The sequence below is a fragment of the Anguilla anguilla genome, chromosome 6 (genome assembly GCF_013347855.1).
Source record: "Anguilla anguilla isolate fAngAng1 chromosome 6, fAngAng1.pri, whole genome shotgun sequence".
Classification (NCBI taxonomy): domain Eukaryota; kingdom Metazoa; phylum Chordata; class Actinopteri; order Anguilliformes; family Anguillidae; genus Anguilla; species Anguilla anguilla.
Window position 1 is genome coordinate 45,591,792 of NC_049206.1, and position 27,480 is coordinate 45,619,271.

General features: G+C 41.4%; 1 protein-coding gene across 1 annotated transcript in view; it reads left to right on the forward strand.

Annotated features, from left to right (window-relative positions):
* The window catches only part of LOC118229273 (leucine-rich repeat and fibronectin type-III domain-containing protein 2-like), an 86,770-nt gene extending 63,407 nt beyond the window's left edge, over positions 1-23,363 (forward strand). Inside the window, exons 4-5 of the mRNA XM_035421113.1 lie at positions 16,266-17,662; positions 22,252-23,363. Of these exons, the coding sequence (XP_035277004.1) occupies positions 16,287-17,662; positions 22,252-23,218 (2,343 nt within the window). The 5' untranslated portion in view covers positions 16,266-16,286 and the 3' untranslated portion in view covers positions 23,219-23,363. The remainder of the gene's footprint in view (positions 1-16,265; positions 17,663-22,251) is intronic.
* The last annotated feature ends 4,117 nt before the right edge of the window (positions 23,364-27,480 follow it).

A 27,480-nucleotide genomic window follows, 5' to 3' on the forward strand; every position in this document is an offset into this window, starting at 1 on the left:
GATGCACTGTGTGTCTATTATAACCTCCCGCTGTACCTACCTGATGTGAGCTGCATCTCAAACCCACGCATGCTCTGGGCTGCTTACTGTTCCCCAGCTTCCCCTGAGAAAACAGACAAATTTACCTTCTCCTACATCTACCCGGTAGCAACATTAATTACCACGGGAGTCTGTTGAACTCTCAAACCCCTTCACAGTGCACAATTTACTATATTGACAAGTTTAATTAAAACCCTTTGTTACTGGAAATCCAATATCTCCCACCACATACAGAAGATCATTATTGACAGCAGGAATTGAGTTGAGTGATCGGGCTAAGGTCTAATCTGAGCAGCAGCACTTGCTGTTTACAATACAGTGTATTAAATATGTTTCCCACCAAGAGCTGCTGGGTGGCTAATCCTGTGGTCCCATAGTCCCACCAGAACTGCCCCCCCCCACCCCCAGGTCTGTTAGGCTTTTGGAGCTGCACAAGAAGTGTCTTCCTCCGACTGATTTCTGTATGAGTCTGACTTGTGAAAAGAATGCAAAAAGAAATAAATAAATAAATAAATCAGAGGAGAGCAGATGCTTGTCTACAGCCCTGCGAGGGGGGAGGAGGGGGGCGAGAATTTTGTTATAATCTGTTTCCCACCAGCAAGTACATTTAGCAAGTCTTCTCAGAGATTCATCTGGGGTTGTTTCTTTTTTTAAATTCACTTTTTCCCTCCAACCAATTCTGTTTTCCAATGTCTATCAACCAGTCACAATAAATTTAATATTTGAATGATCCTGTACAAACTGGTTCTGTGTTATGCTGGCCAAAGGTGTCCAGCTAGCCTGCTATCTTCTCCATGCTCGCATCAGTTTATCTTGAGAATGAGTAAGAGCGGGCAGCAGTAATTGTGATTTTACTCCCGTCCTGAATGTTACATACCAGATGGTATGCTGTCTCTCGTGTAAGTGTAATGCCAGCTAACAGTATCACATAGACTCACATAAGGTGGATTAGCCTGCCAGTTTGCCTTCTTCGCTTGCATCGCAAAATCAGTATTGAACACCTGAGAGAAAAACAGTCGGAGATCCTCTTTCTTTCCCATCAGCACCTCAGGCTACTCTCAGTATGAGAAGAAACTCGATAAACTCATGAGTATGTATGGTTGGATGCAGAAAATGACTTATGCATTCAGTTAAAATAACTATTCCAATTCATAAAATTGGTATTAGAATGGCATTATAAACTAATTATTTCAACAAAATAGTTAAAATGAGGATCAAAGGATTTTCTGTTTCTTTGATTAAACTATACAAATATGCCTGGTGTTTAATTAGAATGAAATGAACATGAAATGATTCAATTGTCTTTTTTTCTCCACAAACATCCATATGGTTTATCACAAGGTCAGGGTAACCAGGCTGTCTGTGAGGTGAACTATTTTTTTAAATTTACACCTCATGCACTTTCAAACAAATTAATAATTTCAGTGTTTCAGCTCAATATTGCTGCGCATATTCCGTTGTGAATCATGTGGCGCTGCTGAAGAGCATCGTGCTTATTGGAATGTTCCGGAGAATTCCGGGCTTATTCTAAATGTAGTCCAGTAGGTCTTGTGCTGTGGCAGTGATCAGTGATGTCTAATCCCTCCATCTCTGGCCAACTGTAGGGCTTCGCCGTGTCCAGCCAACGAAGGGGGGGAAGAGCTGAGCGATAAACACCAGCTGTTATGGAAACAGACTTCAAAGCGATCAGCTTTAGCGTTGAGAGCAGAGAGGGCTGTGACACGCACGCATGCACGCACACACATTTCTTGCTCCTCATTTTTTTTTTTATCTGGGAAACAATATTGCTGCCTCTGCGATGGCGCGTGTAAAATCCGGAGCTCTGCGTATCGCGATTATAAATCACCGTCGTAAATCACCATGCCGGCCGACCTGATCCTGGTCCGAAGAGATTGTTTCAATCAATCGGAGAACGTTCCAGAAATGAGGGAACTGAGTGGCGAAGGAATGTAAAGAAGAAGTGTCCGTGGGGCGATAACCTGAGTCTGCAGCATTGCGCTGTGTAGCCTACGTAAAGTTGTAAGATTTATAGCACTCACCTGGGGAAGGCAGGTAGATTAAAGCCTGAAATGACTTTGCTAGAGGTTCATCTGAGTGTTAATGGATAGATTTGCTCAAGTCAGTATTAACTGAACAGTATGCCATATGAAACCTGACTGCCATATTAAACCTCAGTTCTGTCTCTTTCTGACCATGGTGCCAAAACAACGGATGTTTTGTCCTTTTTCGTCAATCAGTCTTGACCTGTGGTCTGTATGCTACGTACAGATGTCTTACCAGCAAAAAGAAAACAAAAATTCTGTTTTTTGTGTGGGACACACGTAATTTCCTGTCATTCTTATTTCATACAGTATGTATGAAGGTGAAAGTACTCTGAAAGCCAAAATTGCAATCCATAATTTATGAATGTAACAACTGGCAAAATAGAACAATGGGTACATTCTGTTTACTGGCCTCTGAAATGTATAATTTTTTGGCATTTTTTAAATTATACATAGATTCTGTAGCTTTATTGACCTGATGGTATATTCCAGTCCAAACCAGCTTAGTAACATTCTGACAGGAAAAACTATTTCATTTCTATGACTTTTCTCATTGAACTAGATGATACGTTGACATTGGTTCAGTAAAGCAATGACAGACCTTATCAATATTTCAGCTTGGTTTAATTGCTGTCATTACCAAGAAATTCTGTGCTTGGTAGCTAATTAATTCATGGGCAAATTAATCACTTTCAAGCAGTATCTGACATGAACTACGAAGAAAATCAAATATAAACTAAAATCCCATACAGAGAAAACATCTTAAAAATTAAATTGTGAGGCATTATGCAAATCATAAATCCATAAGTAGTAAACATCAAAAAAGTGAGAAAAAAGCTAAATATATAATTGATTCCTTTAGCCTAGCATGCAAAACACAAATTATTGTGCAGTACATTCAATGTATTTAAAGGCTAATGGTATAATTTCACTTTGTTTTCAGTCTTTAATGTTATTATGCAATTTATTGTGTTTTCAATGTTATGTTGCTTATGCAGTTTCTGTCAGGTTCTGACAGTGTCATTTGTGTTATGCCTTTTCTGTAACTGAGCTGAACCCTTCCCTGGAAGGCTGAACAAGCCAGTGTATTTCTTGTCATTGTATAAAATGTGTTCACAAAAATAGCATTAGAATAGCTGGCAGTTTGCCGTGATTGTGCAGGAAGAACATGCAATTATGTTGACTCTAGAACTTTGGGCTATATTGACAGTTCAAAAAGAAAAAATATTTTTATACTCTTTAATACTTATGAAATGTATGAATGTTAAAACCCCTAATCTGAACCAATGAATGTGTTCAGAAAGACTGTAGCCTGGAATCAATCAAAATTTGTACTTACCTCTGACTGCAAAATAGATGCAAGATGTTTTTTTCAGGAGTTAACAAGTTAATAATCGCAGTCACTGAACTTAGCAACCTGTTTGTGATAGCAACACTGTGTAAGTCAACATTAAGGAAAAGGTACTGGGCTTCATTCACAAAACTGTTCCGAAATTAGAAAGCAGCAAATTACGCCATTGCTAAGAGTTTTGGGTTTGGCTGTGCACTTGTGGGTTTGGCTGCGCACTTGTGGTCTATATACTGTATATCATTATCAATCATAATCATAAATCACTCACTAGACTGAATGAATTGCATGTGTTACCAACAAGGTTATCGTACATTATTGTAAACTGAAATAAAAAATTATAAAACCTGATCTTAAAATAAATTAAAACTAAACTGAAATTGAAATCAAAATTCAAAACTAAATAAAAATAGTGAAAAATTATAGTCTATTCAAATAAGTTATTTAATACAGTTAAAATCAGTAGCCAATTCAATATTAATATACTAGTATATAATAATATTGATTTAATTACTGTATTTATAAACATTTTGTTATTAACATGAGGTCTGTAACTACTTAAAATGACTTTGCATAACTAAGTGTTCTAAATAGAAGCATCATCTGTGTATGACTTTACATATATTTCCAAATACACACAGATTTTGATCAAATTTATATAAGAAAAACATATGAGCGCTGCTATTTTCGTGGAAACATTTGTAAGCACAGATTATGATAAATCTGATCATATGCATGTTTTGTGAATGACGCCCTTTGATGTAATTCCTGCCTGGGTGAAATTTCCTCCTGTTACATACATTCAAAGCCACAGCCTCGGATCATGCAGGCTAATCACTCAAGGGAAATTTGAGACATGGAAATTCTGAAGACATGCAGCGTTGAGAAACAGCAAGAGCCGCATGCATTAGCTTGACAGTGCCTGACACTTTTGGTCGGTCTTCAAATGAAAAGAAGAGATGCCCTTTGAAACACGTGGGAGGTTTTCATCTACACCTGGAAGGAATCTCAGGGCTACTGTAGATGAGGTCTTTAACGGGACACGAAATGTGATTGCGGAGCGTGTCGTCCCCACAGTACAAATGTCAAAATCTGCATTTAAATCAGATTACTACCAAAAAAGAGAAAAACCAATCAGGGAAGTATACTGGTTCGAACTGTGTCTTTTTTATTAAGTGCAGTGTTCCATTTTATGTAATTGCGTTCCTTCTCTAATTTTCTGCCAGTCAGAAATTTTAATGAATGAGGTTTTTTTTAGGAGCAATAGTATTGTTTATATGTAGAAAGTGATAGCACTTTTTCATGTGTCAAATCATAATGAAGAAGGGAGAGAAAATATCATTTATAATTTCCCATTTGGTAAGTGTAATTTAGTTATTAGTGCCCATTTCTCATTTGGTAACACTGATTTGGTGATTAGTGCCCCTTTCCCATTTGGTAACACTGATTTAGTGATTAGTGCCCATTTCCCATTCGGTAACACTGACTTAGTGACTAGTGCCCATTTCCCATTTGGTAACACTGACTTAGTGACTAGTGTCCATTTCCCATTTGGTAACAGTGATGTATTGATTAGCGCCTATGCTATCTGTGCCATCATTGTCAGTAATTTTTTTTAAAAAGGAAGCTTTTCAGCTTGTCAGTTTGACTGCACATTGGGTGCTTTAAAATTCAGCCTATTAAAGAAAATGACATTTCAGGGAACAATGAAAATAAACAGTCTTTGTCAGTTATGACTAAGCTATAAATACAGCACAAAAAGACAGATTAAGAATTTATGTAAAGCATTTATCTCTGATAATATATTACATATTAGGATGTACATTTGCGCAAATTAGCATAAATTAAACAATATTTAAAACATGTGGGCTTATGTAGGGGAGAGTCACCATAAATATAACAGTTTTTGGATTTTGCTCATTTATTCTGACAATATTTAGCCTAGCAGCATGAAATTTTAATTCAAACAGCTTTGAAAACAACTTAAAAAGTTAATCACACTGATGTGTTCCATTCTGCTCTATTCCTTTGGGAGGTGGTAGAGGATTGAATTGCACATACTCATACCTGAAATGCCTGACCGTGTTACATTTATAAAGCGAGTCTCCTCTATTTCACGTTTAGTTTAACAAGAAATTACCACTGGAAATAAGTCTAGCGCCTTCCTGTTTTTCCAACTCTCCCTCTATGATTCATCTTTTTCTAATTATATTTCACCCAGAATGTATGCAAATGTCATTTTATGCCTTTCATTATGATGTACTATTCGATAAAAGGAGACTTTTAACAAAAATTCTGTTTATACGAACAGCAAATCCACAAATAGCCAGCTGCTACCATGTAACTGCATGCTGAAACTTCCTCCCGGTAACTTCTAAATAAGTCACTCAACTCAACACTCAACTTTGGGTGCACTTGCACGCTCAACCAGCTACTCATGTGCAGACAGCCGTGACTTCTTCTCAATCGGCAATCAACTGAGCTGTGCAGTGTTTGCACTGCAGGACTGCATGGCGGCTTGTGCAGGCAGATGGTAGGGGCAAGTGTTCACTTGTTTTCCTCTCATTTCTTTTTCTTTTTTTTTTTTTTGTCTTTCTCCTATCTTTATCCCTCCCCGCTTCCCTCTGATTCTCTATCTTCTACATGCATATCTCTCGTGTTCTGAATTATTCATCCGCAATGTGAACTGATCCCAGTTCACTGAGCTGGTTTACGGGTCTTAGCGTTCTCGTTTGAGCAGGTTTTCAGATCCCAGTCCACTGGTTGAGCTGGGTACCCAGTAGAAACTGTTCAGTTTACAAACCCCGAAACACCAGACTCAGCTGGTTAGATCCCAGTCACCTGGCAGAGCAGGAGATGATTACAGATAATAGCATTCTGTAATTTATGTATTTCAACGTTAACAACCATAACAATAGTATTAAAACTTTATCCCCATATTTTATTATCTCTCTTTCTCTCTCTCTCTCTCTCTCTCTTGCTCTCTCTCTTTTTCTCTCTCACTTTCTCCATTTCTTCCTATGTTAGTTTCTTTCATGTGGAGGTGCACCTGAGGCCTCTGCGGGGGAGGTTGTGAGAAGCTGTCTGCCAGTTACTGATAAAAAAAGATGAGCTGGTCCTTAATGTCCTGTGTGTACAGGGGAGCGTCACTGGGCGGCACTTTCAAGAAAAAAGACAATCTGAGTTGACACACAGCCATGATCGGCCCAGGAGAATGGCCAGCCTGCAAATGGATGAGGGTAGTGGCAAGCGCTTGTAGGATGCTGTTGTTTGAAGTGTAGTTTCGAGCAAGCTTTTACCAGGGAATGTGAATTTGAGGAGCAGGAGGAGGATGAGGGTGGACGCTGAGGGTCAAAGCCATGAGAACTGTGAACAGAAGAATTTACAGAAAGAGGAGCTCAAAAGAACTCCAGTAGGAATCGTTTCTGAATGATCCGTGAGTTGGGATTTAAGACAAGCCTTTCCCCTAAAATTTCCATATTGCAAGTTTTGCGATTCTGGTGTGAATCTCTTTCTCCCTTGCCTTCCCTCAAGGTTATTATGCTCTCTCTTTCACACTCACTCACTCCCTCACTCTCTCTCTTTCTCACACATACACACACACAAACAGACACACACGCACACACACACACTCTTCCTCCTTCTCTCTCTGCATTCATTCATTTGTATTAACTGTTTTTTTTACAGAAATGCTTATGTTTTGCTCCAACGACGATCACCTGCTTAAATCACGTCCAGTGGCAAACACTTTTATATTCCTGGAAGCTTTGGATGTATTTTTGTTGCCATTAATTGATAGCCCTGTTAGGATTCTCTTGTTGTATTACCCATTCATTAATTAACTCTCGCACAGACGCAGGGGAGTGCACAAGCACGGAGAGCTGACAGACGGGCTAATTACAGATAATTGCTCTGTCAGGAGAGAGTAGGCACACTGAGATACTGTAGGTCAGACTGCGCCAGTGGTCTCTGCAATACAGAGGCCGTCTGTCATCATGTGACTTATAGCTTTGCCCCTGAATGTTGGCACTTTGTTTAAATACATTCATTATGCTATGCATAATTGTTCTTTTTGTAAGTAATATGGAACTCTTAAAACACAGTATTCATACCCTCTCCCAAGTGTTTCATTTTTGCTTTTATGTGCATGTACTGGCAGTGCCCAAAAAGTAGGAGCGTTCGGATAAATAAGGATAAATGAAATGTTTCCACAAACGTGTGGTTTCCTAATTAAACAATTAGCATCAGCATGCTCAGGGTCATATCCTGTGCATTTGGCAGGACCTTCAGTGATTAAGGCAGTTCAACTTACTAGAACAGTGTCTCAGTGGCTGCATGGTACACGGACAGAAAGACATCATCAGCGAAAGGTAACTGTGGTCACAAGCTCCTGAATTGTGAAATGCATACATTAGCCAAGTCAAGTCAACCTTATTTATAAAGCAACTGATATTGATCAGAGTGATGTACAACTTCAATAAATAAATAAATAAATAAATGTGGACAATACTGAGGACAAAACAGGATATATATAACAATACACTAAAACACAACGGACCTTATGTAGAGTCAATAGCCAGGAAGTAAAGTTGGGCTTTCACGCAAGATTCAAAAGTGTCGATAATGGGGGCAGACCTAATACAAAGGGATGAACTATTCCACAGCTTCGGGGAAGCAACAGCAAAGCCGTGATCCTCCTTAAGTTTCAACCGAGCTTGTGGAACAGACAATAACATTTGGTCAGTGGATCTACTGTAAGTGACCTAGAGGTGGAATGGGGGCAATGGTGATCAGAAATGTAAGAAGGTGGCAACCGATTCAGTGGTTTAAAAAGAAACAATAAAACCTTAAAGACAACTCTGAGCCTAACTGGGAGGAAGGCCAATACAGGATGCATTTCATCCTTCTTTTTAGTGCCAGTCAGGGGCTTTTTGGGAATTTTGGAATAGCTGAAGTTGATACAGGGGTGAGTGAATAGTACCTATGTACAGTATAGAGAATTATAATAATCAAGACAAGATATGATAAAGGTAGGTACTGTATGACTTCCACAAAATCGTGAATTGAGAGGAAGGGCTTGCTTTTGGCCATAGTTTTGAGCTGAAAGAAGCTGCCTTGTATTTCATCTGTTCGTCTGTTTATCAAATATGAGGATCCAATCGAAAGACCCGCAAATATTTTTGGCATGTGATTTAATGTATGAGTACAGCGGCCCTAGGTTGTCAGAGATGCCTCTAATGGAGTCAGGTGGCCAAATAGGAAAATCTCAGTCTTGTTCTCATTAAGCTGGAGAAAATGATTCACTGTCCAGCTTTGAGGCTTCACAGAACACGTGTCACTAGGTTTCAAAAGGAGGTACAGCTGGGTGTCATCAGCGTAACCACGAAAGGAGATGCTGTATTTCTGTATAATAGAACTCAGGGGGAGCATATACTGTATAAAGATCACAGAATAAGACCTAAAATGGACCGTTATGGGACCCAATAGGTGATGGGAGCAGAGGAGGATGGGAAATTACTAATATTGGCAGAGACAGTTCTGTTCTTAAGACAGGAGGCAAACCACTTAAGGGCTGTGCTCTGAAATCCAGCCCCATGCTTGAGATGGTCAATTAGTGTGCGATGGTCAGCCGAGGAAAAAACAGCACTGAGGTCCAACAAAACAAAAATTGCACAATCCCCAGAATCAGCAGTCAATAATAAATCATTGAACACCTTCAGGAGAGTTACTCAATGATTCTGTGCTATGGAGTGCTCTAAAACCAGACTGAAATTTTTCAAGGATGCTATTTTGGCTTGAAAAAAGACAGGGGTTGAGAGAAGACAGCTTTATAAAAGATACAATGGGAATTTGGAAATGGAGTTTAAAATTACTGAGAATTTTGTGGTCATGGTTGGGCTTTTTTGTGAGTTTAAAGCAAGAGTGAACAGTGCCTGCAACAAGACAGCTATTGATAATAGCTATAAAAATACCCGGGGCCAATTATGTCAAATACCTCTTTAAGATAGTGTGAGGGAATGTCAAGGGGCAGATTGTGGGATTCATGTGAGAAACTGTTTCAATCAGATAAGAGCGAGAGACAGGCTGAGCAGTGTACATAGGAGAATCAGAGGGATCATGGGCAGGAGGTGAGGTGCGAGACCTTACGTCATTAATCTTTCCAACAAGAATTTCAGAAAGTCACAGATTTCTGAGGACACATCAAGGCTGTTACTTGCAGAGGGAAGTGCTACATCAATCATGCTAAACAGAACTTTTTTTGTATCGATGTCAGTTCTTGGAAATAATATCGGAGAAATATCTTGCTCTCGTTGCGTTAACAGTTTCCTGGTATTTAGCCAGACGGTTTTTCAAAACGTCGTAGAACTCTTCTCTTGCAGCTTATCTTTTTTCCATTTCCGCTCTGCTTTCCTGCGTAAGAGCTGGGGTTGCATCACTAAAGCCAGGGCTGTGCTTTGGCTTCAGGCTGCCTGATTTTAAAACATGGCGGTAGAGTCAAGAATGGCTGAGCAGGTGGAATTGAATTATGTGACCAACTTCTCTGTGCTAAGGTAAGGAGGGGGAGGCTCAACAGTGCAGGTGTAGGGAGCAGCTATGTAAGCCTCTGAGAACTGGCTGGCAGTGGAAGGGTTAATAAAGCAATAGCAATGACCAGTGATGCAACTAGACAAGGCAAAGTGGCATCAAACACAATGGGGCTTTGATCAGCCTAGCACACATTATATATTTCAACTTTACAGACAGGAAGACCCAAGGATTGAACAATGGCAAGTGTGTGACCATACTTTTGCATAGGGCCACTGATCGAAAGCAAAAGATTAAACAAGATATAACAACTCTCTAACCAAGGGTTTAGAAGAGCAATAGATATGAATGTTAAAAGAGCCGACAATGAAAATTCTGTCTGATCTAGACATGATTGAAGACATAGAATCCGAGAAATCCCGAATAAAGTCTGGTTTATGTGGTCTATACACGAGGGTTTTTGCGGAGTCCATCACCAGAAAGCAGAGGACACGTGAAGAGAAGCCAGATCCACCCTAGACGCCTTCCAGTTTACTACATTTGCTGTGGTACTTCTTTCAGTGAAGAGTGAAGGCCAGGTGTCAGTGTTTAAGTGGTTACCTACATCCCCATGTTGCAGCCAGTGTTTGATTCTCAGAAATCTTTTGCAGCATCAATAAATTAATCGGCTTCAGATTTGCTTCTTCATGGACATATGCGCAAATAATATACAGGCATTGAACAATAACATCGAAACACTAATCCGACATCATTTAATATGGTGCTGGCCCACCACCATTTCAATGTAACTGACTACTGTCACACCAGGGCAAAATGTGGTCAACGGAATATGTGGTTGCTCACCTGTTTTGCCTTGCAATATCCCAATTGTTTCCCTTTGGTGAAAATGCTTTTCCTCTACACTTCTGTGCTGACATCACTTCAGACACCGTTGTTCATGAACCTTTAGCCAGTTAAGCTGTATTGCTCAATGAAGTTCTTGCTAAATGTACCTTGGTATTCACACATCTTTCAAAGTCACTGAAGTGTCTTCTTTCAGTCAGGCTAATCATAATTATAGGCATCCAGGTATGCCCAGGATTTTATACGTACACATTATGCATACCATGATGTTATTTGGATAATTAATGGATGAGGCACGTCTGGTGAGCGACTGATTTGTATATTCCTGTTGTCATTTACCTCATTTAACTCCTGACTTATTTGCATTTTCAGGTCATCCTATGTCTTTTTACCAGACTGCAGTAGAATATTGCTTAGAAATTATACCTATAAGTAATACAACTATGAAATTTGCTTTTCAATGTAATCTACTGAATTGTATTCATTTCTTTTTGCATTGTTTCATTGAATGAATCATCATTGTATTGTTGTCATAACGGTAAGACATTGTAATCTATCAAGTAGACGTGTAATAAAATGCGGCGCGCACAATAGTCTGTAAATAAGCTTAATACGTGTCCTCGAAGGGGGGAAATAGTAGTGGGTAGCCAGTGTGCAAATGAATTGTTAATTAACCAGACAGACAATGAAAAATCATTCTGTAATGCCCGCGCCAAAGAATGATTAATTCAAATAATTATACCAACATGAAAAAAATTGGTTCCTGAATTGCATTTTTTTTGGAAGGGGATAACAACCGCATGTTTTAAGAGTTGAGACGATTAACAAAGGACACAGAGGCCTGTGAACATTCGGCGGCATATGTTTTTGGTTATTTTTTTTTTACTTCTGTTAACTGAATACACTGGCCTTTCTCTGTGGTTGTCTGTTGGGAAAACTCACTGTCACTGTTGATAAATGAGACCGCTGGTGCTGAAGAAAGAAAGGCGCCCATGCGGAGAGAATTAGAATGGCATTGTATCAAACTAGCGCATCAAAGGCGCTGCGATTCGGAGGTTTATACGAGGATGTAACGAGCTAACTGACCCTCGGAGATAGCACGGCAACATGCCTCTGCTATTGCGCCCCCCGACCCCCCCCCCCCCCCCCCTCCCCCACCCCCACGAGAATTTCTCTTTCATACCAAGGCAGTAATTTGCTGAATTAGGTTTCAGAAGTGTTGACTCGGAGCAAAGCATTGCAGACACTGCAGGCTTCGGTGACCAGGACTAGGAACTCATATCTATTCCCAGAATAACTACTGGTGCTGCTGTTACTACTACTACTACTACTACAACTGCTACTACTACTAATACTACTACTGCTGCTGCTGCTGTTGCTACTACTACTGCTGCTGCTGCTGCTGCTACTACTACTGCTACTGCTGCTGCTACTACTACGACTACTACTACTACTACTACTGATATGACAAGTTAGAAGATGAAGGGATGTCTGCCTTTGAGAGTGATGTATTGAAAAAACTGGCTTAATTCCATTTCTGACACGACAGGTACAATGAGCAAACAGCTGATAATAATTGTTTGTCTGGGATTTGCCAGAGCCCCGTTTTCATCAAGACTGCAATGTCATAACCTTATCTCCCAGACTCTCCCTCATGAATCAAACTCTCAGATGAGATGGTCTCAGACTGAGCTGTGCGGAACACCGAGGACAGGAAGCGACAAAGGTGGAGGTGGGCTGACAGATATATCAATAAATTAAGGACCTTGAAAGTAGTTGCTCGTCAGGGCGTCGTGAGTCCTTAACCCTCCCGATGTTCATTGTCTTTCAGCTAAGAACAGCGTTTACATAGGTCAGTAGTTCAATAAAGCCCAAAATGAGAAGAAGTGTGTAATCAAGCGCGAGAAAGGCAAAGCGATGTTTCTGAAGGGGGGTGCATTTGGGTGGGGGCGGGGGGGGGGGGGCGGGTTTGGTTGTGTCACTCATATTTTCCATCAAAGGCGCAGAGGAGGCAACGCAGCTGATTTGATTTGAATGTGCAAGATTTGAGACGCATGATATGGGGTCCTTAATGCATCGGCCTTCATGCGTATGTGTGAGGTCTGAGGTCTCTCTGATTAGTTGAGCTGGTTAAGTGCTTGGCAAAGCCTGCTCACACCGCACAAGGGTTGAGCAGCCCTCCTCCTCCCCGCATTATCTATTTTGAATTGCAGTTTGCATCCAGTCTGCAAATCTGGGTTTCTCAGCAGTTAGCCCAGACGGAGGTCAGCCTTCCTTGCAGTGGACGTTGTTGCCGACAGAATGAGGTTTCAAACACCCTTCTGGAAAGGTCTTTTTCCAATTTGCAATGAGGAACTGGCTCTGTGGCACTGAGCAGCAGGAGTCTGCCCTCCTGTGAGAACGTCCTGTGTCTTGTCCTGTGAAAGTGGTCATGTGACACCCCGTCGGAATGCAGACAAGTTTAGCAAGTGTCTCTTGCAGCCAAAATGATGACATTTCCTAGTTCTCCCATTCTGTGATGTAGTGAAAGGCTACATTTATAGGGGTCTGAAATGGACATAAGTTTACCTCTTAAAGCTTTTGATTGGCCTCCTTACTCAACCAGAAGTCTCCTGCTTCGTCTCGGTGCCATTTCAGGTCAGTCTGACTTTTCTCAGCTCCTTTCAGCTGAGAGATGTTTGCACAGTGTTATTACAAGTTTCAATCCATCATGGCTGCTGTGTGACAAACAGCACCTCAACTAATACAAAAAAGCCCTTATAAGTGCGTAAAGTGCATCTTCCGATCCTTTCATTCATTTGTTTGAATTGACTCTGCCTGTGGTCCACCAACAGGAAATAGGTTCTACACATTTGCACATATTCTACACATTTGAACAGCTAGATAGTAGGTCAAAGATGCAAAAGTAGTGTTCCACAGAATCCCCTGGAAAGCCAGATTACACAAGTCTAGATCTGTAATCATTATATCAGAGCTATTCTAAGCCTTGTTACTGATTCTTAAAGGGATATTTCACTTAGGTATAACATAAGTAATTTTGTGGAGTCTCAAATTCACTTCCATTTATTTTCAGTACCTTGCTGAAATGAATAGTTTTAAAGCACAAGCACAAACCACGGAGGATAATACGAATAGTCATAACTTAAAAAGGTATCTATTTTGTTTGGATATCTGATGTATTTTCAACGTTTTGTTGCCATATGAAAGAAAAAGATGATCTGGAAGAAAAAAAATTATTTTAACTAAGTGATGTATCCTTGTGCATGATAACAAAATAAATTAAACTACAGGTTGTTGTATTTCTTCACAGCATCCTCTCTTAAAATAGTTCCTCCATTTATAGGTAAGTTACACCTAAAAACAGTTTATCAGCTCCACAGTGGCTTAATCAAATAACTTTAAGAAAAAACAATTACATTAATATATTAACCTCATTGCAGTCAGCAGGGACAGCTGATGTTGCTAGTAATCATGCAAAGCAAATGCAATGAAGGAGGCTCCACAAAATGACCTGTTATACCAAAGGGAAATATCCCACAGGACAAGCCATCAGAGAGTTTTCTGGGTTGACAAAGCTACTGAAGCCCCAGTTACGGAACTGGAAAAGGATTAATGAAGCATTTCATAGAGCCAAGTCCGAAACTGGCAAGGCATAAGAAATTGGATTATATTAAATGTGACTACCTGGTTCACAGAAACAGGGACATGCAGTTAATTATTTGGAATAGACTTTTCTTTGTCCCTCTCACTCCCAACATTGAAATACGATGCAATGGTCTGGTGAATACTGTTTCATTTCCCGGGTTCCCTAATTGCCAGGCTAAATCTTTAGGGTAATACTACCTTCGCTTTTTACGTCCATCTGTCACTGAAACGGTCTGGGCTTCCAAGGCTGTCCGTTCAAGGGAAATTATGTGCTGTGTGGGGCACAAAGAGCTGAGAACTGTAACAATTAATAAGCATGTGTCTCTCAAGCCTAATGAGCTAAAAAAAAAAGTATTGCAAAAAAAAGAAGTTGGATCAGTGATATTGGCTAAGCAAATGGGCTTGTGTCAGGGTCATGGGTTCAGTTCACAGGTGTGCCCTTCCGCCAACGAATGAGCAAAATACTCAGTCTGAACTGCTTCGCATAAATCATTCAGCTCGATAAATATGCGTAAAATGTGTAAAATGCGATTCTGTGGGTGACCTTGGGTGAAATATCCTCTTAAATTGAATTATATAAGAGCCTTTGTACAATCTGGAACTTTTTCTTATAGTCATCATTTTGTTTTGGGGTTTTGTTTTTTTGGGGGTTTTTTTCCTGATGATATTCTGAAAAATTGCCTTTATTTTATTTTCCAGAAACAAACTTCCAGAAAAAGCAGATAATTCATAGAAATGCTTAAACAGCCCTTTTCAATGCATTCTCCAGTATGAGTATACCTGATGTACTGGATGTGCATTGTTATTCCAAATGTGATGCAGCATTTATTACATCACTCTGTTCACTTAATTTTATTTGATATTGCACTCCATAAAGGAATTGTTACAGATTACCTCAAAGTGAATCTGGCAGTCTCTTATTCAGTCTGACATTTTAAATCATTCAAGTCATGCCAGATACAAGATTGGTTATGATATTATGGTAGCAAAAGGTAAATCCTTTAGAGGGATAGTAATAGAATGGATGTGATTCGATCAATGCATGCTGGATTTGAAAAAGGGATGTCCCCTCACTGGTATATATAGTTACAGTAAAGGAAAATATCTATTGGGAGAATTAAAAACTTGCATAGCAGAAAAGTGGAAGTTTTCCCTCAGTCCCTTGCCAGGTAAAGTATTAGCAGCCTATACACCTTGTTTTGGTAGATAATTGCTTTGAGCTGATGCAAGTTGAGAAGAAATTGCAAAACAATTAGCCCTGTTAGCAGCATGAACGGGTGAATGTGAGCAAAGCAAACGCAAGGTTGAGTATAAAACAGGGCTTCTGAAGTGATCAGGGTTTGCTTGGTGTTGGACAGAGTCATAAGTTAGATGTAGTGTATGCAGGCTGCATATATGACAGAGAGGGGACCTGTGGGAAAAAAAAGAATTGAGAATCGAGAGAGAGGAAAATGGAAACAGTAATCCCCCATGGAGCAGGTGGTTGCCAGTAGGGCTGTGATGACTTTACAGCACCATAATTCAACCCCCACCTACTTCGGAGAAAATATGTAGCTGTTAAACTAAGGGCACAGGAAATATGTGAAATTTAAAAGGTGGCTAAGTTGATCATGTCATCCAGCATCGATGAGTTTTGACAGGTGGCAGTTGTGCTGATTCCCTTTACTGCTGGATCTCAGGGTTCAAAGGCAGGGCATAGAACCTGTGAAAACATGTTCTCACAAAGGGAAGAGCCTGTGTCCGTGCCACGTCTGACAGAGCACAGTGTGAACCCGCTGAGCTGACAGACAGCCTTCTGTTTTCTCTCTTCGTCCTCTCCGCAGGTTCCAGCGTGTGAGTTGACCATGGACAAAGTGCTCCGTGGCCTGCTGCTCCTGGGAACCGCTGTGACCATGGCCCGCGCATGCCCCAAGTACTGCGTCTGCCAGAACCTGTCCGAGTCGCTGGGCACGCTCTGCCCCTCCAAAGGCCTGCTGTTCGTGCCCCCGGACATCGATCGGCGAACGGTGGAGCTGCGGCTGGGCGGCAACTTCATCCTCCGGATCACCCAGCAAGACTTCGCCAACATGACGGGCCTGGTGGACTTGACCCTGTCCCGAAACACCATTGGATTCATCCAGCCCTTCTCCTTCTCCGACCTGGAGACCCTGCGCTCGCTGCACCTGGACAACAACCGCCTGACAGAGATCGGCCCGGACGACCTGCGAGGGCTTATCAACCTGCAGCACCTCATCCTCAACAACAACCAAATGGAGCGCATTTCGGAGCGGGCCTTTGAAGACCTGGCGCTGACGCTCGAGGACCTCGACCTGTCCTACAACAACCTGCGGGGCCTGCCCTGGGACTCCGTGCGGCAGATGGTGAATCTGCACCAGCTCAGCTTGGACCACAACCTCATTGACTACATCCCAGAGGGCACCTTCACCGACCTGGAGCGGCTAGCTCGCCTGGACCTCACTTCCAACCAGCTGCAGAAGCTGCCGCCCGACCCCATCTTCGCCCGTGCCCAGGACACGGTGGTGCTCACCACGCCCTACGCGCCCCAGCTGTCCCTCAGCTTCGGCGGGAACCCTCTGCACTGCAACTGCGAGGTTCTCTGGCTGCGCATGCTGGAGAGGGATGATGACCTTGAGACCTGTGCTTCCCCTCCCAACCTGAAGGGGCGCTATTTTTGGCACATTGCGGAAGAGGAGTTTGTCTGTGAGCAGCCCCTCATTACTCAGCACACCCACAAGCTGCTGGTCCTGGAGGGGCAGACCGCCAGCATGAAGTGCAAGGCCATCGGTGACCCCGCACCCACAATCCACTGGATCACTCCCGATAACCGGCTGATAGCCAATTCTTCTCGGACCGTGGTGTATGGGAATGGCACGCTGGATATCCTCATCACCACGTCGAAGGACTACGGTACTTTTACCTGCATCGCGGCTAATGTGGCCGGGGAGTCCACCGCCACTGTGGAGCTGTCCATCGTCCAGCTCCCGCACCTCACCAACGACACGGGCCGCACCTCACAGCCAAAGTCCCGGCTCTCTGACATCACCAGCTCTACCAAGACCACCAAGGGTGAACCTAAGGCTCAACCCGAGAAGGCAGTGTCAGTGACGGAGGTGACAGCGGTCTCAGCCCTGGTCGGATGGACGGTCAGCAAGGCAGCACCCAAAGTCAAAATGTACCAGCTTCAGTACAACTGCTCTGATGATGAAGTGCTGATCTACAGGTAAAAAAAATGGGAAAGGGGGCTACAATGAATGGCAAAGAGAATAAAAAACATTTACTGTCCCCATGGGGCAAATTTGTCTCACAGCATTTGCAAAATATTGGACAATGGCGATGAACAGTTCAGCAAAACACAATTTACAATGCACTATTATGCACATGGTTCAATAACATCGTACACAATGAATAACAATGTACACAATTTACTATGGTGATGGATGATTCCTCAGTCAGCAAATAGTTCTGCGTATGCACTGAGGTGCTGAATAGAAAACAACAGTTTTTTATTGTTTTTATGTTCATCATTTGACATCTTATTAACTGAAAGCCTTCCCATATTCCCTTGCTCAGTAAACCTTAGGAAAGAGGGAATTCCTCAATTCACTGAGTTAAATAGTCTGTCAACCTGGTTACAGTCCATAAGGCATATATTATAGATAACCATGCAGAACATTTTGAAATTAATGTGAAACCAGCCAGGAAGGAAATCCAGTCACTAAATAGGATTTCATTTTTCATTTCAAAATCGAGTGAAAAGTTGAAAAGTGTGGTGTGAAATTTTAATCCTCACCATATTCAATGTAACTCTTTGTCACATTCCCTTTGACCTGATCTAGTAACTTTTTTACTGATTTTTTTTCCAGCAAGTCATCAACGCATACAGTCTTCCACTGCTTCTCCACATATTACTTTTCAAGTTTGCAGAGAGAGTATTGTCAAATAAATTATGACAACAACATTATATGGAAAATAAACATAGGAAATTGCCAGGGCATCAGCATATATTTGGCCCACACAGGCTAAGTAAGATTTTGGTACAGCATTGAACTATGATAGAAAGGTACACTTTCAGGCTCCAGAGAAACACTCACATATAAGTGGTGCTCTTGATGTCATGGCCCACCAGATGTCACCACGTTAACAAGTCATTACAATAGAAAATTAATGAATAATAATGCATTTGATAGTATAATGGCATATGGCATATGGCATTATAATATGATCTAATAAGTGATGATCTTATTATAGAACTTGTGGAAGACATGAAATGAACCGTGTTTTTTTTTTTTGACAAAAGATTGCTGAATTCAGCTGACTCACACGAGCATTTAAGCACACACGGCATTTGCTTAAGGATAGAAATGCAGCTTTTGTTAATTTGCCATAAAACACTGAGCCAAGTGCCCCATTAGGGACAACTTACATGTATAAAGACTAAGAAATAAAAATAATTAACACCCAATAATGGTGAACAATTACAAGCCATTTAATTGCTTTTTGTTTCTCAGCACAACCAAACTAACAGTAATTGGAAGCCGGGTTTGCCCCTGAAGTGGCAGCAGATTTTTTTTTTTTTTTTTTTTTTTTTTTTGTGAACTGATGGAAACAAAATTTCATGAAATATTTTTTGGAATAATTTGACATCTGAGAGTAAAAATGTTCTCATATCTCATTGTGAAATGAGCCCCAGACTCATAAGGGTTGTCAATTTGCGGAGTATTGCCATCACCAGGGTGTTAAGGGTAAAATATAACACGGAGGCCAGACAGCTGAATCCATATATCTTTAATATAACGTGCTGATACAGTCAAGCAAGATGAAGTGGCACAAAAGATTTGCAATTGAAATGCACTAATGATGGCATCCGTATGAATAATACATGCCTGTGGTAAAGCACGGATGCAGTTACGGAGAATTATGCATCTGTTTCGTACATACTGTAATATTTCACACTGAACAGCAATGAAGCCCCTGAGCCATACTTTACCTTGTGATGACCCAAGTGTCTCAGAGTTGATAATGAAATGCCCACACATGTCATGGATTGTCGTGCAGTTGGTGCTATATTTAAAAGCGGCAAGTTCAGGGGAACTGTTGGATATTATTAGCTGACACTAAGACAAGGCTGTGTCAATGAAATTGTGTTCAAAGGCGATGGTGTGGGACTACTGTTTGTTTAGGGAACTGAGCTCTTAGCCCGGAGACACTGCTTAAAGTGATGTTTCATTTTCTGGGTTAAAAGCAAGGCAATTTTCTTAGTTAAGAAACAATATCCTACAATATAAATGATAGACTGGAAGTTATGTGTGTCACACAGGGTGAGCCATCTGCTTAGCAAGTATCTGACTGAGAGGTTTTCTGTTTTGTAAAACATTTTTTTTTTAATTACATAACTGTTGATCATGTATTCTTTGTCTTTAAATCAAGAAAGGAGTCCAACAAATCCGTTAGTACTGTACATACATTGACAGCTCCTACAGTATATCGGCGCAAAATAGTTTATGTTTCTCAAATGAAAACGTGTTTATCATTTTAAGTGTTTTGAGTGAGAAAAACAAGTTTAAGCTTTTTTTTTCTTTTTTTTTGATTGACATTGCATTGATATTAAATGCAAAAGACTAATCTTGGGCAGCCTTAGCCAGTTTCTATCCAGGGGCAGTTTTTTTGGACTTGCTCTAATTATTGTTGTTGCCTCATGCTGTCTGCCGAAAAAAAGCAATACAATCCTAAATTGCATTTTCTGCCCGAAGACAAAAAAAAACTAAACTTTTTATGATGAGCATTGCCTTGTATTTTCCATAATTTCACCTTGTTCCGATGTATTTGAATGAAAGTAAATTAACCCGTTGACGCTGACAGCCTGAAATCAATCAAAATGAACTCGGAAGAACAGCAGCCCCCCTGGGAATAGGTCAGCAAACACGCGAGCATCTTCTCCGCACAAGGAAGGCAATTATGAAGGAGCAACAGATTACATCGCCAAGACTCTTAAAATGGAAATAGTCAATATTCAAATTCTGCCCCAGTGCTGCATTGTGGAGTGAGGTGAAGGTTATGCCCACTTAATGCTTAGATACAGCACTGTAAGTTGGAATCCCAGGAGTACCACAGTAACAGCCTTCTGCTAAGTATGAGTAACAAATTTAAGGGCCAAGCCATGTGGAAGAGCGCAATGTGTGTACACAGTGGAACAGAGGAAAGACAGCAACCATATTGAAGTGTATAGTGAAGACGTTCTATAATTTGTGCATATCTGACAATTATATTTTAGTTGGTACAGGATAGTTTGAAGTTTTCTTGAAGTTAGTTATTGGAGGTATTGCTATTTTAAAAAGGACCCCAGATGGTGTTTATCTACATATGCAAAACACTGAAGCCCTTACTGATTTATAAATCCTGGGTTATTATCTCTCAAAACAGCCCTATCACGTTTAAAATTGGGAACTTGTATTTCAAGGTGTATTGAGATGTTCCTGAGGAGTGCTTATTTTAAATTATGAGGTGGTGTATTATATTTAACATTTAAGTCATTCAGTCATTTGTATATCAGTGAGTAATGTTTGAAATTAAAATCCATAACCATAATTCAGTGCCATTTCAACACCTTTCAACCAACATTCAGTATAGTGCCTTTACAAACTCTTTACAGCATTCAAGGTACCTTGGATGTTTATCTTGAAATAGTGAGTATTAGGAAAACTGTATTAGTATAGATTTCAGCATTTGACAACACTGTCAGCTTGTTTCTGAAATGTATGTGAAATTTATATTGAATGTGTGGAGTGGAGTGGAAAGTTTTAAAAATACAATATAATGAGGATTCCCGGTCTGAGTCTGATATCCAGATTTGACACCTGTGTCAGGAAAATAATGGTTTGGTGAACACTTTAAATCAGCATGAAATAACAAAAAGGTACAGGTAGATTAACAAGTTGAGATAAACTAAGAGGAAAAACTTATTTTTTGTACAATGCAAAAAATATAAAATTTCTTATATCACCTCACAGTCAGCCAGCTGGACAGAGAGCCATATTTGTCATGTTTTATGGGCAGATGGGCATAACAAGGATATTTCAAAGCTGGTACTTATTTGACAGTCATAGCTGCATTAGCTTACAGTCTTTCAAAGTCGCAAAATGTATGCTTGCGGATGGTTTCCATTACAGTTCTGCAAAGCTTTATAACATTTGTCTGGTGACCTTTGGTCTATTTGCTTGAAAGTTGAAAAATTTTCACCAGTCCAAAAAAAAAAAAATTTCTCCTGTGACTTTCTTTTTCTTATTTTTTGAATACCTTCCTGACCTCCTGTACTTGGTGGTAAATATTAGAACAGATGGCTTGCAGACTAACCAATGCTACTTCTTAGAATCTAGGATATAGAAAAACCCATGGACATGAATGCTGTAATTCTGTTTCATGTTAGAAATACTGGCAGGAGGTAAAACAGCACCAGTTTTTATAGCACCCTTTTTTAACACCTTTTATATATGAACTGTGTCAGGAGGCATTTTTGTACCGTGATTAAATGCTCAGTGATTAAGCATGCATTTCAAACTTATATAACCATAGTTATATGATGAAATTAAATTTACTGTTCCCCGGTTTTGTATTTAGACACAGAATTCAGGAAAAAATGTAATTGCTATGTAATTCACCATATTTCTGTTTACCTTCCTATAATTACATTTACCCGAATGGCCATTATGTTACTTTTGTGATTTTCATATTCCTATTTCATTCTCCTTCTTGCTTTTTCTGCTCTTATTAACGAACAATTAATGGCAACCATCTTTTTTCCTTCGCTTAAAGGATGATCCCAGCGTCGAGTAAAGCCTTCCTGGTGACAAACCTGGTGTCGGGAACTCAGTACGACCTGTGCGTACTGGCGGCCTGGGAGGACACGGCTACCACCCTCACGGCCACCAACGTGGTGGGCTGCGTGCAGTTCTACACCCGGGACGAGTACCCGCAGTGCCAGTCTCTCCGCAGCCACTTCCTGGGCGGCACCATGATCCTGGTGGTGGGCGGCGTGATCGTGGCCACGCTGCTGGTCTTCATCGTCATCCTGATGGTGCGCTACAAGGCCGGGGGCGAGGACGACGCCCCCGCCAGCAAGCTGCCCAGCGTCAGCGACACGTACTCGCAGACCAACGGGGGGCGCATGCTGCGGAACGGGCTGCTGCCCACCAAGTCCAAGCCCAAGGTGACCCTGCGGAACGAGGTGGTGGAGTTCAGGTGCGGCTCTCTCCAGAGCAGCGTCTCCTCCTCTTCTTCCTCATCCTCCTCGGGGCCGGTGGACAGCGGCGCCGGCGACAATTATGGACAGGAGGGGGCGCTGTCCAGCAAATGGAGGACCACCTCCTCGAAGGCCTGCCCCAACCTGGACCACCTGCTGGGGGCCTTCACTTCCCTCGAGCTGCGGGGCCAGAGCAGGGACCCGGGGCCCTCTGGGGCCTCCGCCGCCACGGCCGCGGAGCCGCCAACCGACAAGGAGCCTCTGCTGGGCCGGACAATGGACTCCACGCTCAGCAGGCTGCTCATGCTGCCCCTGGACAATAAGCCCAAGAGGAGCCACTCTTTCGACATGGGCGACGTCACCTGCACTGACGCCCCCTCGCAGGTCTCCAGCTACCCCAGGAGGATCAGCCGAATCTGGACTAAGAGGAGCCTCTCGGTGAACGGCATGCTCCTGCAGTACGACGAGGAGGGAGAGGTGGAGGAGAGCAAGGGGGGCGCTCTCGAGAGCTCCGAGTGGGTCATGGAGAGCACTGTTTGAGGGGGAAACAGCGGTCAGTGTTGAAAGAAAGAAAGAACCGTGAAACGAACACCCGGTCTTCTTAAGACGGGGAGGGGGAGGAGCTGTGTTCGACATAAACCCTGCTGGAGCAGGACTGCTTCCCTCCCCCATTCTCCGCCCCCCTCCCTCCCTCCCTCCCCCCGTCCCAGTCCCCCAACCGCATGAAGTTCATCCATGTTAATCCTGTCAGCCTTCCATCGCCATGTGACAAAGACTAAGTCCGAGATCGTGTTGCTTCGCACTGCTGACGCGGGCCGGCTGAGAAGACTCGCTGGCTGGGTGCGCGCGTATGTGTGGGGCAGGGTGAGAAGTGGTCGGGGAGGGAAATGACAAAATGGCGCCGGGGTCAATCTGGCGTGATCGCTGGCATTCCAGGGCCCTGCAGCTGAGCACATATATCGGTTCAAGCCGGATTTATAGAGGAGTGGGCTACAGACACATCATACGTGTGGATGGCCGCCTATCAGAGTGCTTCAGACTCTTGATGCAACTTAAGAGCAAATGTAATTAATTCATTTTGTATTGTTTCATTTTTTTTTATTTTATAGGAAAAACGCACATCAGTACAGATTGTTTATTCCTTCTTTTGAGATTATTTTTCTAAACAAAAGTTGGATTTTGTTGGCTTTTATTTTTCCTCTTGGTTCCCTTTTGATCCACAAAGAGTTATTGCTTGTCAATACAGGTTTCATTGAAAATTTGAGTGAAAATTGTGGAGTGATGAGTCATAATTGCAATCATGTTTGCTTCAGTGACAGAAGCAATGCTTTTTGCTTGAAATCTTTCCCATGATGTTTCTTTAAGCCAATATGGAAAACAGTAAGAAAATGTAATTATTACTATGGTATGCATTACGTGCAGAAATATATTCATAGATTTTAAACCAAACTCTCTTTATTCATGGTAAGTTACAAAATCGAAACATTTTATTTTTTATAAAATTGTCATATTTAATCACAAATATAAGAATACAATAACTTTAAGGATGATGATTGGTGTGATCTCAGGTGGCTTTTGACCATGGCAGTTTATACAATATGTCACATGGAAGAAATTATAATTGATATTTTCCATTCAAAATAATTTCATTTTTGTGATACTGGTTTTTTTATTTTTTTTTTATTTTGTACAAAACTTTTATTCTCAAAATTCCATCAGATGAAATGAAAATAAATCCTTCTACCCCAGTGAATGAGAATATATAAACATAAGATTGTGTTACATACATTATATATTCATACCTAGGCACGCACATGCATTCTGCACACATATACATGCATATTTATTTAGTGATGTACAAGACCCATTCATGGACATGAAGCATATTTAAATAAATATTAAATATGTTTTGTTTGTATATTTGCCAATCTGTTGCAAGTGGGAGAGACATCTGATTTGTGGGAATGTTCAATGACCTACTCTGTCTGCCATTCTCTTTAGTTCTCAGTGGTCTCCCTCTGTTTATGACTTTTTCTTGTACAGTTCTGTATATTGACATTTTTGTATGATAACTGAATGAGAGTGTATGATGGGGAAACTAGCCGTATTATAATTTCCTTGTTCAACAAAAGTAAAAAAAAAAATGAAAAAAAGATGCTTAACTGTATTGTTACAGTACAGCCTGTTTGTGTGTGTTTCTCATCTGGAGTTGTAGAAACTGTTTCTGTGGTCATACCTTTTGTTTTGCTACAAAAAGATAAATATCAAGAATTCCTAAAATGTATCTGCAATTTCTCATTGTCAGTCTTTCATGACGTGGTAACATGTGTGCGTCATCCTTTGCAGGCAGCAGTGTTCCTTTTGTGTTTTGCTGAACCTTTGTTGACATCATCTATTTGTCCTGAATGCATTATAATCCTTTTTTTTCTTTATATTTGCAGTTCTGTGAATTCCTGAAAAGGGCACATTCAACAAATCACAGAAAATTACAAAAAAAGGGCGTCGTTGGCTTAGAATCCATTCACTGCACACATTTCGAACACATACCTCTCATTTGCTCAAGTGTCCCTCTTTCTATAAAGTCCACCTTATATTCACTATACCCTCCTCATGTGCTAGGTTTACTTATGCCAGGAGGGGGGTTATAAAAGAATCTCTTGGAAATATTCATAATTCAGGGTGTGAAATTAATTGCTTTTTTGTGGAATTTTTTGTGGAATTTGTGGGTCGCAGATAAAATCAGACATGGCAGGGTGATGAGAGAGGACTTCAGAGGTACAGAAATGTGAATGGGGCCTACAAAAGAGGAGAGGGGAGGGGGCCCTTGTAAAAAGGGGCCCTGTGTGGAGGGTGCCCTATGGACTGTGGAGACTGTTGGAGAGAGTGGAGTGTGGTACTGGAGGAGTGGGTCTTGATGGGGAGACCGGAGTTGGTCAGAATAATAATGCATTGAAGATGGGAGACTTGTGAGGAGCTCAGTTTTTGTCCACACATAGAAGCCTAAGCCCTGTCCTCTTTAGAAAGCAGGGGGACAGGAGGCTGGCCACAGCCAAGAATAAGACCTTAATTCACATAATCTGTCAGAAAAGGTACTTACAGCAGCACGGCGTAAACAGAGCCTGTGCTTGGCAGATTCGAGTAAGCTCAGTGACAACCATGTCTCCAGTCTTTCTGCAATGGCCTAAGATATACAGCGTTTGATGGCTTGAATTTCTTCTACACGCTGAATTCCAAGAGAATGAACTTTATTATCAATTCAAAACTGCAAGCTATTCAAAAGAGAAAGTAATCAAACTTCCCTCCAGTAGTCACCTCCCACACAACTGTCCTTCATTGCTTTGACAAACTTAGACTCCTCTCCCACACATGCACACACATGGACTATTCCCCAGAAGGTGAACTCCAGCAAAACTGACATAAGAGATCAGTGTCTCTTCACTCGTCAGACAGCTGCAGAGCTTGCACAATGAACTCAATGAGACCTAGTGCTCCATATAGACACTGTTCTGCAGTGTTGAATTTGTTATCTGTAATACTTGATCTGTTATCCAGCTCCCCATAAATGTGCCTTTAGGAAAATATGAACCATACTTTAAGACATTTTTAACTAATCCTTTCTACCAATATTTCATTGAAGTAGTTCAAGATAGCAGCATTGGCCAGCACGTGAGTGACAATGGTGAACCTCTGCAAAACAAACAAAACCATGGAGACCATTTAATGTGTTGCCTTCTTGACACATATACAAATAAATGCAACATAAGCTGGTGAATTTATTGCAAAGCAGATTACTAAGTGGGTATTTGTTTGTTTTTTGTACCCAGCTTTAAGTTTTTTGTTTTTGTTTTTTGTTCCAAATGCATAGATGCAATCCATGTAAAATGTTGGTGGGATGCTGTTAAACTTGTCAATATTCAAATTTCTGAAGGCAAATATAGGCCTGTGCTGTTTGGCTTATTCGTGTTCTTGGGTGTTGGGAAGGGATCGTAAAAGGTGAGCAGGATGACAGGTAAGGCCATTTCCACCCATGGAAAATGAGGACCCAGAGGCTGCTTTGAAGGTCATTAAGAGATGCTTGGCTGTCTGTTAGCATGATGCATTCATGTACCAGAGAGCTGTGTTGGTGGCATATAGTAGAGAACATCATTTGTCATGTCAAGCATCCTCTGCACACTCCTCTTCGTGCCTGCGTACCACCAGTTCAGACCTGGAGCAGTACGATACCTCCATCATTACTTACACAAAATATGAGGAGAAAGCATTGATCTTTGTGGGAAATGTGGTGGGGCACTTGAATATTGCTGAGAAAAATGTTTAAAAATAATTTTGCTCAGGTTGCTGAATGGCTCATTTTGTTACGGCTGTTGCAGTGTGCATGGATAGGCTCAATGTTCAGGATCGAGTCCTGACCAGACCAGTAGCCCCACAGCACGTCACAGAATTGGCAGTAGCATCACAAAGGGTTAGAGAAGGTCCAGTCGGGCAAAATCCATTTTCCATCACTCTCCAGTGACCCCTGCTGGGAGACTGGGTACCTGTAGTCTGCTTTCCCATGCTGCACATGAAGTGTCTTCCTTCATCTCATGTCTGTGTAAGCTTGGCTTGTGGAAAATGAAGCAGTGACATCACTTACTTTAGAAGAGAATGCATGCTGGTCTACACTCCTGCATCAGCTGTGGGAACTAGCAAGAGCACAACTGTATATGATTGGGCATTCAAAATGGGGGTGGGGGGGTTGGGCAAAAGCATAAAAAGTATTTTAGCTCACTAGAAAATGAACAATGAAATGTGAATTCCTCTGA